At 51.3% G+C, this 19,088-nt stretch overlaps 1 protein-coding gene across 1 annotated transcript in view; it reads right to left on the bottom strand.

Annotated features, from left to right (window-relative positions):
• PTPRN2 (protein tyrosine phosphatase receptor type N2) overlaps positions 1 to 19,088 on the bottom strand; it is a 701,491-nt gene that overhangs the window by 432,946 nt on the left and 249,457 nt on the right. Inside the window, exons 6-7 of the mRNA XM_089917106.1 lie at positions 13,919 to 14,276; positions 1,340 to 1,558 (exon numbers count right to left, since the gene is read on the bottom strand). Coding sequence (XP_089773232.1) covers positions 1,340 to 1,558; positions 13,919 to 14,276 — 577 coding nt within the window. The remainder of the gene's footprint in view (positions 1 to 1,339; positions 1,559 to 13,918; positions 14,277 to 19,088) is intronic.

Genomic DNA, 19,088 nt, shown 5'->3' with positions numbered 1-19,088 from the left:
GAACATATGTATATGTGTAACTGATTCACTTTGTTATAAAGCAGAAACTAACACACCATGGTAAAGCAATTATACTCCAATAAAGATGAGAAAAAAAAAAATCCCGGTCCAGCATGTCAGCACAAAGGTCACAGGACATACAGGGTGACCACTGAGTAGGTCAGGCACAGTGAAACTGGCCTCATTCCCACGACAACGAAAACCTCCACTTACAGTACAGAGGTGGCGCTCCATAAAGTCCACGACAGAGGAGGGGTGACACACTAACTCAGACACGAAGTCAGTCAGTCAGTCACGATGTCAGTTCCAGGGAACCACGTATTATCCTCAGGTAGCTCAGAGCAAGGAAGAGCCGCTGAGCCAGGCGCAGTGCGCAGTTACAAAAAAGGAAAGTGAAGTGTCGAACCCACACATCTCATGCTGAGATGCCTCCAAACTGGTTATTTTCCTGTGGTGGCCACTCCTCTAAAGACACACGCAGGAGTCAGTGTGTGGCTCCTGTGCTCCTGCAGACTCCCCCAGCCCCGGGACAGGGACCATCGCCCCCCGGACCATCTCGTCCGAGTAGCAACCCAGCATCTTTTCCTGCATCAGTCAAGCCATGCTTCCAGCTTCCAGGCAAGCCTCGTCCCAACCCACAGAGGAGGGAGAGACATGCACCTTTCACCTGGCATGTTCCTGGGCGCCTACTGCATGCAGCGCACTGCATTAGATGGTTTAATGTAGCTTCCGCAACTTTGAGAAGCGGTCAGGCGGGGGAGATGGGGCCTGCCCTGCTCGGCCCTCGCACAAGGTTCCCTGGTGGCTGTTAGTGGGTGTATGTATGTGTGAGCGTGTGTGTGAGTGTGCATGTGCCAGGGTGTGAGCGTGTCTCTGTGTGTGAGTGTGCATGCGCCGGGATGTGAGCGTGTCTGTGTGTGTGTGTGTGTCAGTGTGCGCCAGTGGGCGTGTGCCAGGGTGTGGGGATCTCTGCTTTCTCGCTGGAGCAGCCTCAGAGGCTGGTGTGAGCCTCAAACAGACATTTGAATGAACCTCTTTCACTTTATCATTCAAATATTTGCCTCCACACCGTGCTCACTCACAGTCCGGACAAAACCTCTTTCTCTCGCTCCTGCTTTTGCTCACCCGGAACCTCACACGGAGGCACCACAGCCCCCTCCTCCAGAGAGCAATTCGCCCTTCAGCGTAAGTGCTCTGGAAGGCTCAGCCTGCGGAGGAGGCTTTCAGAGGCAAAAGTTCAGACAGACACAAATCGTTAACATGAATCCCACCTCGCAGCAGAAAGAACGCAGCCCAGCACACCACGTGCACATGTGGCGAGCAGCCGGGAGGCACTCACCTGGCACGCCGTCTCTGTGGCGCGCGGCCCCCGAGCGGCCCGCCTGGCCTCTCGGCCCTCCGCCGCCTCTCCCGGCGCCGTCCTGCTCCCCTTCCGCGCGCCCGCCTGGCATCGCGCTCGCTATCGCACGGGCTGCCTCGGCCACATCGAGGGCGCTCAGACCCTCCACGCTGCCCGGGCGCTCCCGCAGGTCCTTCAGCAGAGCTTGAACACGTGCCCCTAGACGGCACACACGAAACAGACAAACCGAGACAAGGGACAGCGTTAGAACGAGGACACAAGGATGCAGATGGGTGGCAACGGTGAGCGCAGCAGAGGGACGGGAGCAAAAAGGGCCACATGGAATTCTGCAAGTGAAGAGTTCAGTATTTGAAATTTAGAAGCTCACTGGGTGGGCTTAACCGCAGATTGGATGATGGAGAACAAAGAGCTGGTGAATTTGAGGACAAACAATGGAAACGATTCTCATCCGTGGAACAGGGAGAAAGGACTGGCCACACCTCGGCAACGTGGCACAGCTTCAGGCGTCACGAGTGTGACTGGGTCTGAGAGGGAAAGGAGAGAGAGAAGGGGGCAAAGAAAACAACCTCCACAAATGCCCCGAAATCGGTGAAGAGCATTAACTCAGAGATTCGAGGCACTCAGAGAGCCACACGACGGCCGCTCCCAGCCGAGTTCACAAGGCCACACAGAAAACTGAGGTAGAGGAGACGTTAAATCGGCCAGAGGCGGGGCCAGGACGGCAGTGCCCCAGGACACACCCAGCGCCCTGTAAGCATGACATACGTGACATGATACACAAGTACACACTGGATCATTTACACATGAGGGATGCATTTGAACCACTAAAAGAAAAGGTGTCTAATTCAGAAGTCTAGATTACACAGTGAAAATATCCTTCAAACGTGAGAGTGGAAGAAAGACATTTTCATATTATTGAAAAGAAAAGAGTTACGATGGTCCCTCACCCTGGACCTGCAGTGCAGGAGATGCTAGGAAAAGCTCTGCCGGCTGGAGAGCAGTGGGGTGGCCCCGAGTCCCCCACAAGGTTTGCCGCAGGGTGGTGACAGCCCCGGCCTTGATTCCGTGTCAGCCAGGAGCTCCTGAGGCTCTGACCTCTGGGCCTCGCCGGTCCCGGAGAGACTCATGTTCCCGGGGCCGCCCACATGTACAGACAGCAGACACTGCTTCCAAATGCCAACCAACCCACCCAGAGCCCCGCCCCACCCCCAGGGGACTGGCCCCCTGCCCTGTGCACCCCAGGCCCGGGTCCCAACAACTAGGGGCTGCCCCTCTGCCCCAGAGCCGCTGACGTTATTCACGCCAGCCGGTGCTGCCTCGCCTGCTCCTTCCTGCAAACCCACAGAAAGGCCCTGCCTACAGCTCCCCTCCCTCTGCCCCGTCACCAGCCTGGTGCTTCCCCGGGTGGCCCCCGCCTCTGGGAAACCACCTTTTTCATGATAACCCTCTCCTGATCTGTTGGTCTCACCACACCTGAACGGTAATAAAACCTGCACTTCGAAACAGCTTCCCGTGGAAGGAAATGCAGATGGATGACTTCCCTGTGGCTGCTGCCTCCGTGGTCCTTGACCCCGACCTGAGCCCCTGGGGAGGGCACTGCCCCCCTGCATCCCCACCTCCTCCTGCATCCCTCCCCCCACAGTCCCGTAGACACGTTTAGGGACCAAACGCTTGCCTTATAAATAACTTCCAGCAGTGAACCTGGAAAAATATTTCTCACTTCCTCATAAACAGAAACATTGTAAAAACACAGAGAAGCGTGCCTGACACAGAACGGGGCGGGAGGCTGAAGGTTTGAGGGATCCCAACCACACACGGCGTCAGAATTCCTGCTTTTCTGGGCTGACAAAGGGCACATGTTGCTTCGTAGAAAAGAGAAAAACTAAGGTAGAGTAAACAGTAAGGAAAACAACACCTAGCTGTTTATTAAGCCTCTAGCATTATAAACACATCAACTTTCAGGGGTCTGTACTGTCGCAGCCATGGCCTAAAAGGTGAGGAAACGCAATGCCCTGAAACTAGACGCCGAGGCTTGGCCCCTGCAGGCGTGGTCCCTGCCAGGGGCCACAGCATGGCAGAACCCACCATGGCGTCCCAGGACACCGACCAAGGCAATGGAAATGGATCAGTACATTTACGAGACATTTTTTAACAAGTGTTGAATCCAAAATGTGTTTCTGCGGAACGCAAACTTAACCAGGAAATTCAGCTGGGGAGAACGTTCCATTCCCCAGGGCCTTGGTTCACTGAGGATCTGCTCCTGTTCTCCGCTGGACCATCCTCAACGCAGAGCTGTGTCCCTCCTAACAAGGGTCCAAGAGGTGGACTCCCTGCCCCGACTGTGCCCTGCGAGGATGTTTCACCACCTCGCAGTTAAGCCCCTGAATCGCACTGTTGGCCGGTTTCAAGGGGTCCAGAACATGTCCTTCTAAGAGTCCACTTTCTCTCCGATTCCAGATTTAGGAACAGGACCAGTGGGATTACTGTGCTAGAACCGTCATGCGAATGGGGGCACACGGGTGTCAGGGTGACAGTTCAGACCCTGGGTAGCAAGTCGCCGCGGACTGAACTGTGGCTGAAGCAGGCAGACTCTCCTGGGCACGGCCTGGCCTGTGGGCGGCTGGGTCCACATCTGCTGACGCCCTGGTGCTGTCCTCTGTGCAGGGGGCCAGGGTCTGTCACCGCCCTGTGACCTTTTTGCCCACACACGTCCCTCCCCCCAGCTGCTCTCAGGCTGCCTGGGTGGGAGACACACATTCCAGGTCATGAGGGAGGTGGATAATCAGTGAGGGATTCAGGCCTCCCAGAGGGTCTCAAACCTAAACGGCAGAGCTCATCAAGAGCAGGAACTCTCCTCCCACCCTTCGTTCTTTCCTTCCTTCCACAAATGTTCGCTGCACATTTTCTGTGCTCAGCTACCTGTCAAGGTGCAGGAATAATGCAGTTAGCAAAGCACTTGCTTCCATGGAACGTTCATCTATAGTAGAAGAAACAGAAAATAAACAATTAAAAACAAACACATACAATGTCTGGTGGTGATGGGGCCGTGGGAACAATAATGCAGAGCGTGGAGGATGGGGCAGTGGGGAGGGACGATGCTGTGTTAGACAGGATTGTCGGAGAAAAGCTCAGAGACCCAAAGAAGGGAAGTCCTGAGCCCAGGGACTATCTTAAGGAAACGCTCTGCGGGCAGAGGACACAGCAAGTGCAAAGGCCCTGGGGCAGGAGCACTGGAAGGACAGGAAGGCGGCCAGAGTGGGTGACCTGGAGCGGCCAGAGTGGGTGACCTGGAGCAACAAGCGGGGTGTGAAAGTCGGGGGCACTTTACAGGGTCTCAGACCATGAAAAGGACCTGGATTTTTGCTGAGTGGGATGAGAAGCCCTTGCTGGGTTTTGAGCAGTGAGTCGTCATCTGGTTTACAATTTTAAGAGGCCTGCAGGCTTGAGACAAGGTCAGAGCCGGGAGGCCGGAGGAGGCTCCTGCAGGAACCCAGCTGGGGATGGCAGTGCAGCAGGCAGAGCTGGCGGGAGCCTATGTGTTTCTATGGCAGGTCCAGATGGACCGGATGTGAGGTTCAGGGGACGGAACAGAGCCCAGGTGGGTGACAACAGACAGCAAAGCTGGAGGAGCTGTGTGAGGTCAGCTCCCAACGTTGGGGGAGCCTGGGCAGGGGTGGAGGCTCTCGGCAGCCCCTCAAAGCATCCCACCGGGCGATGTTTTGTTTTAGGCAACCCAGGGCAGGAAGGATGTTGGTCAAACACAGGGCAAGTCAGACCAGAAATCCTAAAAGACCCACCACAAACAGAGGGTCACGATCTGGACAAAGTGTGCTCTGCAGCCAGCCACACCCAGGCTCCAGTCTCGGGGTCTGTCTGTGTAGATGGGTCAGTAACTCCCACTTGAAGGGGTTATTGAGAAAACGAAATCAAATGTTTAGACTGTCTACCACATCTAATAACCAAATAAATAGCTGAGGGGAAGTTGTGCCCCTCCTCCAATAATCTGTGCTGACATTTAATAACTCAGAGAAACCCTCCCTACAGTTACCTCATGTCCTTTCCCTTAACTTCCCTCAGCTCTATTCTCCTTATTTGGAGGGAAGAGCAGAAATAGACCTGCAGCGTGAAAACACTCACGTTCTTTAAGATAAAGACCAGAGAACGGGAGAGACTTTCCGTGGGCCTAACTATAACAAGAAACATCCATCTTCAAAATGGTACAATAAAATATAATTCCTAAAATTGTCTCCTCTCATCCAAAAAAGAAACTTTTCAGATTACCATTAGTGAAAAATAACTAAAAAACCCATAGGTATACAATGGTACATGCTAAGCAGCTGACCACCTAGGAGGAGAGCAATTAACTCGTGTCAGCGATCACCTCCTGCGTAAGTGCGGTTGACCACAGTGAGTCAGCTCGGAGGCACCCACTGTCAGTCCTCTGAAGATGAGGAGAAATGAGGAAATCCTCTTTAAAGAGTGTAGCCAGCCCTGGTGGACTGGAGGGACCGTGGCGCAGAGCACAATCAAATACCACATGCATCAAAGTGAGACGCTCTGTTCCGGCTGCCGCACCATGTAATTCTGGGATCCGGCCGGCTTATAATGACATTTTAAGTAGCTTTCAATGTGCCAAGTGGGCTCTAGCAGAGCAATTACATGAAATGTCAGGACATCAAATATGTAAGGCCTGGAGTAGGAGATCAGCTCCCATGAACAACTGCTGCAGGCCTGACCTACAGAAATTATATGTCTTAATAGGGTCCCCCAGACAAATGCTACAAGCTTTAGAGAATAAGCAATGGTGTGCAGTTAACCTCACACAAATCTGCTTCCACAAAGAGGATGTGAATCATACACAACAGTTTTCGCTCCTAAGTGCCTTTATCACCACGTGTACATGAAAGTACACAGTTTAGGCACATACAAACACACACATCACCACCATAATCACCACCATCACCATTGTCACCGTTACCACTCTTATGACCCTCATCCTCGCTGTTATCACACTCAGGGGAGCAGCCTAGACACGTGCTGGGTGGCAAATGCAGACCCCACAGGAGGAAACTTCCCAGGAAGGGCTACCGGGGCAGCCCCTGAAACCCGTCTACATTAACTAAATGGGCTGAATCAGCAAGGCATTTGGATCCCATTCCTGGAAACACCCTCTGAATGTGAGAACTGCCGAGCTCCCTCCCCGCAGCAAAGGTTGGATGGTAGATGCCCAGGTGTGCACGCTTCATGCTGCAGTTCTGCAGACAGGAACTCAATCTGTGATCAGAGCCAAACCAATGTGTATTTGCCACAATTTTTAAAACTTTAAATACAAAAGCGGCCTCGCACTTTTTATTACCTAAGGGTGACTGGAGTTCATGGGACTTGCCTGAATTTTAACCCAGCGATGGAGGAAGAACGAGCCCTGGCGAATGCACTGCAGGGACGTGCAGAGGAGAAGCAGCAGCTGCGCATGGCCACACCCGGGTCAGCCGTGCGGTGCCAGGCCTCACAAACGCACACGGAGCACCAAAAGGCACACCAGCGCTCACAGCACCTGCCTGGTGGTGATGAGATCCAGGGTGACTTGTTTTCTTCTTTCTACACATCTATTATTCTGGTATTGCATGGTAACCATTTACTACTTCTACAACTGATAAAAAGCACAACAAATAATCCTTTACACATTCCGGTTTCCATAGAGAACTGATCACAGAATACAGAACAACACTCTAACGAGGGGCGTTGCCAGCTGGGCCACAACCCGAGACACCGTGTCCTAAACAGGAGAAGCTGGACCAGCCATGTCTGAATCCCACACTTCACACTTTGCCGTTTGCCCTTGCCATTATCCTACTGGACACTGGCCTTTTAATTTTATGTGAATTAAAGCTTTTTCAAAGGTGACACGGTGTAAATAATGAATAAATGAAGGAAGAGGGTCTCCTTTCTAAGTTTTTACCAAATGAACATTTGCCATGCACATGAAGCCAGTGGCCTGATTTACTGATTCGGGAGCAGGGATGGGTGGGTTTTCATGAGCCCTGAGGGCTACAAATTGGTCTCGACCGTCCTGCAGAAGGGCAGCCACTATCTGAGTCACCCACGTCTCTGTCTTCCGCACTACACCCGTTGGGTGCCCGGCACAGCCAGCTCTCCAGGGCTGCGCCCCCGGGGAGGTCACACACCCTGGCCCTCTGGGCCTCCCTTCTGACTTTCTCGCTGGTGCTTTCAAGGTGAAACTGGGTTTTGAGGACAGGGCTGCTGTGTCTTGTGCCTTCCTAGGGATCCTGTGCTCATGGCTCACTGAATCTACCTGAACGCTCCCCGAGGTTCTGAAGGATATTAGACCGAACGGCAGGGGCAGTTTTCCAGGGGTGAGTGGTGTGGAATGGCCTGCCTGTGACTGGTCTGGACAGGTAACCCCGGGAAGCTCTGGGGCTTTAGAAGAAGGTTGGTCTTTTCTTGCCTTGTCCTTTTTCACTATGTAAGAAGAGAACCCTTCCTCCTTCCAGCCCTGGCTGACACCCCTGCCCCCAGGTGACCCTTCTCTACTCCTCTGCTCACCCTAAAGTCTCAGCACACAACTTTGCACACAATAGTCAGAGAAAGCTAGACTTTGGAGCTGAATGGCATTTAAAACATTAGAGTCCAGGACCAATGAGCCCAAGAAATAAAGCAAATTGTGTTTAAATCTGCATTTTAGACGGTTCTTAAAAGCTTCCATCCACTTTGCCTTAAGTGACCTGACTTTGGGACAAGTGCTATCACCTGCTATCTCGAGCTGCAGTTTCCTCATCAGGAAAGCGAGGCTGACAATAACACCACCTTTCATGGTTGCCGTGAAGAGCAAATGATACCATTCATCCACTCAGCAAACACCCTGCAAGGCACATGCTGAGTCCTGGGTGCAAATGTGAGAAAAGAAGCACAGTTTGCTGGCTTCCATAAGCTGACGGTCTACAAGTGGAGACAAACATTTATCCAATACATGCAAATGCGTGAGTCAGACTGTGAGACACGCTCCAGAGAAAAGTACAGCCCTGCGAGGGCTTCCCTCGAGGTGGGGTAGGGTGAGGTGAGCTCCTCTTGTTGGGGGATCGAGCACTTTCCAAACAGTCAAGGTGAAATGTGCCAGAAAGGTTCCATGGCCGGGGCTGCTGGATGCTAATGTGACACAGGGAGGCAGCGTCCCCCTCACAGAAGGTCGCTGTCCCCCTGAAGGCTTCTTGCTGAACGCTGGACACGCTGGTCACATCTCCGAGCTCCTAGCTCACAGGGCGTGTGGAACAGAGGAACAAGTACACGTCCTCCTTGGGGTGCAACCAGGAAAGTACAGGACAGCATCAACAGGCAGGAAGGCAGAGAGGTGGTCTCGCCAAGAGAAAACCCACAGCCACGGCGATCCACAAACCGCCAAGGATCACAAAGGGATGAATCTCTCCTCTGAGGAGCAAGGGATTCGAGCTCCACAGGAGGCTCTCCAACCCCTAGATCCTGCACAGGAGAGATGAGCCCCCAAAACACCTGGCTTTGAAAATCAACAGGCGATACATCTAAGAAAACTACAGAACTACAGAGAATGGGAAATTCGTTCTTAAAGGGCCCTTGTGCAGACTCACTTGACTCAAAACCAACGCAGACGTGCCTGATTGCAAGGCACCTGGATCACAGAGGGAGGAGACCCGCTTACTAACCTTGAAGTACCTGCTGGAGAAACAGGGACCACTTGGGATGCTCCCCAAGGACTGAGACACTGCAGGCGCCACTGTGGAAATCACCACCTAACCTGTTAGCCCCCTACCGAGAGCGCTGCCACCCCTGCACCTCAGCAGGGCTCATGACCAGTCAGGCGATAACCCCACCCGCCAGCGCCCCTCCGCAACACTGACCTCACCACAACAGGAGGGCAGGTGCCCCACACGGGCACACCCCTTGAGCCCCGGGCTCTGGTGGCCGGTGGGATTGCACCTCTGAGGCCCACAGGATGTCTCCTACAAAAGCCACTCCTCAAGGCTGGGAGAGGTAGCTGATACACCTAACACAGAGAAACAGACACAGAGAATTAGGCAAAATAAGGAGACAAAGGAACATGTTCCAATCAAAAGGACAAGACATAAACCTCTGAAAAAGAACTAAATGAAAGAGAGAAAAGCAACTCAGCTGATAAAGAGTTTAAAATAATGGTCATAAAGAAGCTCACTGAACCCAGAAGAAGCATGGATGAACACAGCCGGAACTTAACAAAGGGACAGAAGTTATAAGAAAGTACCAAACAGAAGTTATAACTGAACAGAAAAACGCACTAGAGGGTTTCAACAGCAGACCAGATAAGGCAGAAGACGAGTCAGCAGCTGGAAGACAAAGCAGTGGGACTCAGGGCAGCAAAGCAAAGAAGAACTTAAAAAGGGAAGGCATTTTAAAAGACCTTTGGGAAAACATCAAGCGAGATAACATTTGCTTTATGGGGACCCCAGAAGGAGAAGAGAGAGAGAGAAAGGGCCAGAAAAATTATTAGAAGAAATAGTGGCTGAAAAGTTCCCTAATCTGGGGAAGGGAACAGACATCCAGGTCCCGGAAGCCCAGAGGGTTCTGAAGAAGATGAACCCAAAGAGACACATACCAAGACACATTATAATTAAAATGGTAAAAGTTAAGGATAAAGAGAATCCTAAAAGCAGCAAGAGAAAAACAACTTGTTCCATACAAGGGAACCCCCGTGAGGCTATCAGCAGATATTTTAGCAGCAAGTTTGCAGACCAGAAAGAAGTGGCATGACATATTCAAAGAGCTGAAAGGAAAAAACTTCCAACCAAGAATTCTCTACCCAGCAAGGTCATCATTCCTTTTTCATGGATTAGAAAAATTAATATTGTGACGATGTCAATACTACCCCAAGCAATTTACAGGTTCACTGCAATCTCTATCAGAATTCCAATGGCATACTTCACAGAATTACAACAAATCATTCTAAAACCTGTAAAACCACAGAAGACCCTGAATATCCAAAACAATATTGAGAAAGAAGAACAAAGCTGAAGGCATCAAGCTCCCTGACTTCAGACTATACTACAAAGCCTCAGTTATAAAAACAGCATGGTACTGCACAAAAACACACACATAGATCAATGGAACAGAACTGAGAACCCAGCAATAAGCCCACACTTATATGGTCAATTAATCTACAACAGGTGAGGCAAGAATACACAATGGAGAAAACGCAGTCTCTTCAATAAATAGTGTTGGGAAAACTGAACAGCCACATGTAAAAGAATGAAACTAGACTACCATCTTACACCGTACACAAAAATTAACTTAAAATGAATGAAAGACTTGAATGTAAGACCTGAAACCATGAAATTCCTAGAAGAAAACATACACAGCAACCTCACTGACATGGATCTTAGAGATGTTTTTGTGGACCTGACACCAAAAGCAAGGGAAGCAAATGCAAAACATAAACAAATGGGGCTACATCAAACTAAAAAGCTTCTGCACAGCAAAGAAAACCATCATCAAAATGAAAAGGCACCCTACTGAATGGGAGAAGAGACCTGAAAAGCATATAATAACAAGGGGCTAATATCCAAGATATAAAAAGAACTCATACAACTCAACGACAAAAAGCCAAAAACCTGATTAAAAAATGGGCTGAGGATCTGAATAGACATTTTTCAAGGAAGACATACGGATGGCCAACAGGCACGTGAAAAGATCCTCAACATCACTCATCATCAGAGAAGTGCAAAGCAAAACCACAATGAGGTATCACCTCATTGACATCACCTGTCAGAATAGCTATTATTGAAAAGACAAGAAATAACAAATGTTGGACAGAATGTGGAGAAAAGGGAACCCTCGTGCACTATTGGTGGGAATGTAAATTGGTGCAGCCACTTCGGAAAAGAGTACGGAGATTTCTCAAGAAATTACCACCTAACCTGTTAGCACCCTACCAAGAGTGCTGCCACCCCTGCACCTCAGCAGGGCTCACAACCAGTCAGGCGATAACCCCACCCGCCAGCGCCCCTCCACAACCCTGACCTCACCACAACAGGAGGGCACCTGACCTCACCACAACAGGAGGGCAGGTGCCCCACACGGGCACACCCCTTGAGCCCCAGGCTCCGGTGGCCAGTGGGATTGCACCTCTGAGCCCCACAGGATGTCTCCTACAAAAGCCACTCCTCAAGACTGGGAGAGGTAGCTGATACACCTAACACAGAGAAACAGACACAGAGAATTAGGCAAAATAAGGAGACAAAGGAACATGTTCCAATCAAAAGGACGAGACATAAACCTCTGAAAAAGAACTAAATGGAAAATAGAAAAGCAACTCAGCTGATAAAGAGTTTAAAATAATGGTCATAAAGATGCTCACTGAACCCAGAAGAAGCATGGATGAACACAGCCGGAACTTAACAAAGGGACAGAAATGATAAGAACTACCATATGATCCAGCAATTCCACTCTTGTGTACTTATCCAAAGAAAACAAAAACACTAATTCAAAAAGATATATGCACCCCCATGTTCATTGCAACAGCCAAGATATGGAAGCATCCTAAGTATCCATCAACAGATGAATGGATAAAGAAGATGTGGTGGGACTTCCCTAGCGGTCCGGTGGTGAAGACTTCACCTTCCAATGCAGGGGGCGCAGGTTTGATCCCTGGGAGGGGAACTAAGGTCCCACATGCCTCAGGGCCAAAGAACCGAAACATAAAACAGAAGCAATATTGTAGCAAATTCAGTAAAGACTTAAAAAAAAAGGTCCACATCAAAAAAAAAATCTTAAAAAAAAAAAGATGTGGTACATACATATATACAATGGAATATTAGTCGTGAAAAAGAATGAAATTCTGCCATTTGCTACAACATGGATGGACCTAGAGGGTATTAAGCTAGTGAAATAAGTTGGACAGAGAAAAACAAATACTGTATGATTTCACTCATATGTGGAATCTAAAATAGAGAAACAACATAAAGCAAAACCTCATAGATACAGGGAACAGATTAGTGATTACCAGAGAGGAAGGGGTTGATGGGGGCAAGATGGGTGAAGAGGTCAGCTGTATGGAGATGGATGGTAATTAGACCTTTGATGGTGATCACTCTGTAGTGTATACAGATGTCAAACTAAAACGTTGTACACCTGAAACAATATTTTTTTTTAAAAAAATGATACAAGGGAATAAAAGAGGGAGGAGAAAGCTTTTGTAGTTTAAAAGGCGCTTAACAGGTACGTCCACCAATTCAGTGGACCGTCTTCGGATACTGCCTTCAAAGAACCGACTATAAAGAAAATTTACAAGTGAGAAATTTAAACACAGATTAGATACTTGGTGATATGAAGACATTAGTATGAAGTTTAACATGGGATAAAGCTGTTTGGTTAGGTTTATTCAAGAGTCGTATCTCTGGCAGTGCAATACTGAAGTGTGACAGGTGAAACCTGACAGCGTCCGATTGAATCTGTCAGCGTAGGGGAGGAGGGGGTCACAGAAGTAGCGAGAGGAACCCAGCAATGCATGTGTGGGCGTTCATCCTACAAGTCTCTCTGTTTGCTCTGAGGCTAACATTTTACATGACTCTTCAAAGCATATAGCGCAGCTGGGAAGACAATATATATAAAAAGATAACCCACATTGCAACGTAGCCCAGGAGAAAACGCCAACCAAATGATGCCGCTAATAAGGGTCACTGGAGAGCGGAGAGAGCATCTTCAGAGGATGTTCCCCGAAGAGCCCCACCAGAGCGGCCCCGATCAAGCCTCCACTTACAGACAGGGAGCGTGAATGGGAACGGACACTCAATATTTTTTTAATCTGTTACCTGCTTCATGTTATTATTTGTATATCTTCAAAGGAGAAGTCATATTTTATCAAAATCGCACTTTATCTTAGGGAAAGGGTGTTAGAAAACAGATGAGGCCCTTGGGCATCTCACAGAGGCTAGGACCGGCCAACAGCCCTCCTCCTGTGGGGCGACCACAGCCGGGGTGACTCACATCAAGGGCTGAAGTGGCGGCCTCGAGGGCTGGTCACTTCAAGGGCCCAAGTACACTCATGGCACTGGGGGCAGCGTTCGTTTCAGGCCGGTCTCATGGGGACCAGCAAACACCCATAAACCAAGGAGCTGGGCATGAGTCTGACCACAGGAGTGGAGAGGCGGAGACAAAAGGGAAGGACAGTGGACTCCGAAGTCGTTTATATTCAATTTACCAAACGCTGGGCGGGGCCAGCTTTGGCCTGTGAGTCGTATTCCCTCATCATCTCCACCAATAAAGTCATGAAATAGCGAGACAGTCGGGGCAGCGAGAACTGAACGCGGAGGGCGTCTCCCCCAGGAGATCCGAAGGTCCCTCCGCCGCAGGCACTGGCCGCCTGAGTCCCCGCGACCCAGGGGCAGGACCAGGACGGACGGCCCCTCCCACCCCTCGGCCTCTGTCCACTCTATGGCGGAGCCTGGTGCGCACGTGGAGAGAGCCTCGGAGGCCCGGCCTGGGCAGCCGCCTGAGAGGCAGAAACAAGCCGACAACAAGCACGCAAAGGGTACTTACCGTCGTCCGTGCCCAGGGCGTCCCTGGGGTCCGGAGGCGAGGGCCATTTCTGGGGGGCCGCCGGTGCCGAAAGGACCCTGGGCTCTTGCCAGGGTGCGCGCACGAGCTTGCGGGTTGCGGGGTCGCCGTCCCTGGGGGGCGCGGGGGGCTTCCGTGCCGCGTAGGCACCCAGTGCGGCGACCAGACTCTGCCTGTCCGCACCGCCGGCCACCTTGGGGCTGAGCTCGTCGGGCTGGAGCCTGCGGAGCGTGCGCAGCGGGCGGTCCCCGGGGAAATCGGCCCGGGACGCGGGGGCATAGGTCAGGGCGGACGTCCGGGCCACGAAGGTCAGCACGCTGTCGGCCGGGGGGTCCTCACCCTGCAGGGGCCGGGGGACAAACAGCAGGTGAGCACCCATTGACGGGCAGGCCCTGAAGTGGCACCGGGTCTGGACCTCCGGGCGCTAAACAGCACCAGGCACCCGGAACGCGCACCCCAAACAGGCACCACAGATTAATTCACGGATGGGCCGGGTCCCACGTCCACATTCCTCCCACGGTGTCTTTTTCGTAACAGCTTTATTGAAATACAGTTCACACGCCATGAGATTCACCCCATTCAGTGTTTTTAGCAGATCCGCAGAGCAGTGCAAACATCGCCTGATACGGAACCCTCTATCACCCCATTCCTCCTCCCCCGGCCCCAGGCAACTGCTCATCTACCTCCTTCTCCATGACTTTGCCTATTTTGGGGCATTTCACGTAAACAGAATCACAATGGGGCCTTTGTGTCTGGCTTCTTTCGATGAGCATGATTATTCCAAGGTGCATCCGTGTTGTAGCATGTTGGTGCCAAATTCCTTTTGATGACTGAAAATTATTAAGGACAGAGCACATTTTGGTTTCTTCATTCCTCAGCTGGTGAACATCTGGGTTGTTTCCATTTGGGGGCCATTATGAATAACGCTGCTGTGAACCTTCGTGTACAAGTCTCTGTGTGGACCTGTTTTCATGTCTCCCGGGCACGTGCCTGGGAGTGGGGTGCTGGGCAGTGGCCAGCTCTGCATGAACTGTCCGGGAGCCGCCAAAACATGTTCCCGCGAGGCTGCACCACTATCACCGTGCCGGCAGCGTGTGAGGGCTCCATTTCTCCTCTTACTCGTTTTTATTTTATAGTACAGCTATCTTCCTTCGACACAGCCATGCACTGGTGTGTACTGTAACTCCACAGGGTAGCTTCCCCCGCGACGGACTCTCTCCTTTGTCTGATGGTTTTTATTTCACTCCAGCTCCTGTCTTTACTGATCACTTAAATCCCTTTTACATCCATCCAATCCTTTTTACAGCGATATTCTGGCCGGTGAAGGTGCCAGGGCCTCTTGTTTTACACATGATGTCGAATCCATGGCCTTTTTCTCAGCCTCCACCCACTTTGCCTCCTCACTCATTTAGTAAACGTTCCCCCGACATGATCTCATCACACTTTGTTTTGCCCACTAGACAAAACAAGGCCCAGTTTCCTCATGTCTGGGACAGCTGTAAAAACGTTAGAAATCTCAATGTTCTGCCTCTGACGACGGCACCGTCAGAATTTCATGGACAAACAGTAATTTCCCACTCGGAGATGACTCAGGGCTGCTTTCATGGTTTTTCTCCGGGTGCAGGGACCATAAACTTTTAAAATCTTGCCCGTTCACATTTTCTACATGCACCTCCCTTGGGGCACAAATCAGTGTTTAGTCAGTGGGTACACACTTGGGGATCTAGTTAAGATGTGCAGCCATCACTGAATTTAAGGCAGTGGCTCAGACTCCCAAATCTGTCTATTTTAAAAATATCTGTGTTCAGCCTTGCAGGACAGCTTTTCACGTAGCCAGCCTGAAGCAGGAAGCTGGGGTTGACATGGTGCTACTTTCCGTTCTCACATATGAGCGTGGGCAGGTCACCTGACCTCTTGACACTCGGTTTTCTCCTGTCAGAGGAGACTGGCCATTATCTCCAAGATTGTTTTTAGTTCTAAATGATGTGATTTTAGTTGTCATCCAAATTGTATAATTTTGTTCAAGTGCTGGCTGAAATCAACTGCTTTTCCTTTAGAAGAGAAAAAGTAAGATTCATGAGAGAGAGAGAGAAAGAGAGAGGGGATGCCTCCACAACAAGTAGCCCCTCCAGCAGTCTTGCACAAATTGGGTGTAAGTGTCAATCTTAAGTTCAGCCTGAACTTCCGTGGAGAAAGGCTGTCTCTGAACACCTGGTCGGGCCCCAGCTCTGGAGGCTGGGACGGCCTCCGGAAGCCTCATTACGGTGCCACGAGCACTGACCCTCTTTGCTGGAATGCACCTTCTACTCAAAGGGCCTTTCATTAGAGTCGAGTGGAGAGCTTGGGGGGCGGACGCAGCAGGCTGCACACAGCGCAGACAATCAGTGCTGCGTGTGATCCGTGCAGTGGACCGGGGTAAACAATCTGCGTGAGGTCTTTTATGCTCTGAACCAAATTAAGGTGAAGAGGGAAAAGGAATATTTCAGTAGGCAGACTGTAAAAGTAATAATTAAAAAAAAACTTCAGTTTTCACAGGTGACCCCAGGTCGTCTGAGAGTGGGAGAGCTTAGCGCGGCCCCGGGTGAGGGTGCCCAGGTCACCCAGAGCCTGGGGGCGGGGGGAGCAGCGAGGAGGGTATCCTCTCGGTCGCTGCCTCTTTGAGGCTTCCTATCCGGACGCAGTGAGCACGCAGAGGGAGCTGGCCTCTGGGCAAGGCCGCCGGGCTTGGGTCTCACCTCTGCTGCTTAGTGACCTTTGCCTTGACGAGTTATTTAGCCTCTAAGTCACCTGTAAAATGGGGATGATGGGCGTAGCACCTGGCACAGAAGCGCTAGTAGCTCCTACTTACTAGTGGCTTACCGCTAGCCTACTAACAGCTAGTGGCTGTCACTCACTCGCCCGTGTCACACCCGCATTTCCTTTAGAGCAGTGGGGACCTGAGCACCAGCCCTGAGGGAGCCATCCAAGTGGACTCTGTCCCACCTCTGGGTCTAAAATTCTACAACCATTTTCAACCCCCTATTCTGAAGACGTTTTAAACCTCAGTCTAACAAACCTACGATGTCCAATTTCCTAAGATAATGCTGAGTAAGTGCTATGACTGCAGTTGCCCAAATATGGAGATTAGCAACCTGTGGAAAGCATGAGGACTGGCTGGTACAGCCACTTCCGGCTTGTTAACCCTTCATACTGTGTGTCATCCCAGTCTAGTTTGGGTGTCGCTGGTGTGGTCTGCGTCGCATGTGTGAAGCAGCTGAGAACTGCTGCCAACCTTCCTGGAATGTACCCTGGGACGACATTCCTCAGCCCATGGTGTTCCACACGAGACGGCGCAGATTCACTCCCTGCACATCCCACAAGGGTCTGCTGAGTAAACCAAGGAGACAGGAGGCTCGGTTGGGAGACTGGCCCAGTGCTGTCAGCACAGCTCTGTGTGACCTTCAGAACTTTCTAACCTCTCTGAGCTCCACTTTTGCCCCTACAAAACTGGGCGGGGCGGGGGAATCCTTTTTTTCTTGAAGCAGTTGTATTAGGGAGAGTACAGGTACCTAGCTCAGCACATGGCTCAGAGGAGGGCACTGGATAAATGGTAGCATCAGCATCATTGCTACCAAGCGTCGCCACCACCAGCAGCATCACAGCCACTAGTGCTGCTGTGTGCTGAGCTCTGGACCACATTCTACGTTCTCCAGGGGAAGAATGCCTCCAACATGGACCTGTCCTCAAACAGCCTACAGACTGAAATGGGAGTTAAGTCACAGACATTAGTAACTATAATGGAAAGTATATCAAAGAGGTTTGGGGATACAGAGTTTGGAAGGAAGTGACCATAATCAGCTGGGGAAATCAGGGCAGCTTCCTGGAGCCAGGTGACACCCTTCCTAGAGCCACAACTTGCATCACATCCCCTGCCTGCGTGGCTCCCAGCCGTGCCAGGGCCTGGGTACTAGAGCTGAAAGTCAGGGCCCCTTCCTCTCATGGAGATACACCTGCCCAGTCCCAGACTGCACAATTATGAGTTCCGATGGCAGGCCCTCCGAGTCCCACTTGCCAGCGAACACTGAGTGGATGAGACTTTTGTCTGTACATTAGTCACTCGTGCTCATCAAATATTCTCTTGTGCCAAGGATCCAGAACAAATTAGGAAACCCCAATTGAGCCATCTTTTGACCACAGGGCAAACATTTCCTCCAGTTTGTCTCACAGCCCGAAGGCAGCGCTGACAAGCACATTGATCAAGACACACTTGCTGCCGGCGTGACAGAGCACACGGCGGTGGGGCTGTCCACAGGCTTCCTAATGAGACGGCCCCGTGATGCCGTTGGAGGCGGCAAGATTGGGGGGCTGGGGGTGAGTCTCGGCAACCCTCACGTCCGGCTCATTAACGGAGAGTTGGGGTTAGACTGCTCTGCCTTGTTGGGCTCGGGCCGTAGAGGGTGATTCTGGCAAAAGCTGGTCTGTCTCCACACAGTGGGAAGCCGTCAGTGCTCAGTCCTGTTCAGGCTCTCAGCTACCCGCCCACGTTCAGGGGCAGTAGATTGGAGGTGTGATTCTTACTGACAGCACTGTCCCCAGGACAAAAACATTTCTGCATTCAGAGGAGCCTCACACTGGTCTACCTTTGACCACGACAGCTACGCTATCTGCGGCTCAGATACAGAACTATCAGTTAGAAAAATCAGTCCCCAGTTTCTAGGGTTCACAAAATCTGAGGCTGAAGAGGTGTTAAGTTCTAAACCACAGGATCAATGAATTTTGCAGAAAGTTCACAGCAGTACAAAGCGTGGATGTTAAGTTACGGATATCTGCAAACGATGCTCCATTACGTAGCTTGGAACTAGTCTACAGAGACGGCTGACGACAGGACGCGCACGTTGGTTCTCGTCTCCCCGTGGCACTACCTTCTTGCTGCATCACCTCTGCTTCACTGGGCACTCCTCCCGCTTTGCACTTTGTCCTTTGCGGCAGCTGCACCCCACACCCTCATGCCCGCAAGCAGAGGTAAAGGGAATGGACTGAGGGAGAGCTGCAGTCCGCTCTTCTGTCCAGCCCGGGTGAGCACGAGGCGTGGGGTTGCAGGTCAGCTGCCTGCAGCGTCCACCCGGAGGACCTCAGGATAACCATCCCACGTGGGTGGTGTGTTCTGAGTGCC

The sequence above is a fragment of the Delphinapterus leucas genome, chromosome 9, assembly GCF_059928025.1.
Source record: "Delphinapterus leucas isolate spDelLeu-1000000601 "Yukka" chromosome 9, BTC_Dleu_Yukka2, whole genome shotgun sequence".
NCBI lineage: Eukaryota > Metazoa > Chordata > Mammalia > Artiodactyla > Monodontidae > Delphinapterus > Delphinapterus leucas.
Note: the sequence above shows the minus strand (reverse complement) of the source record. Positions and strands in the feature narration are given on the sequence as shown.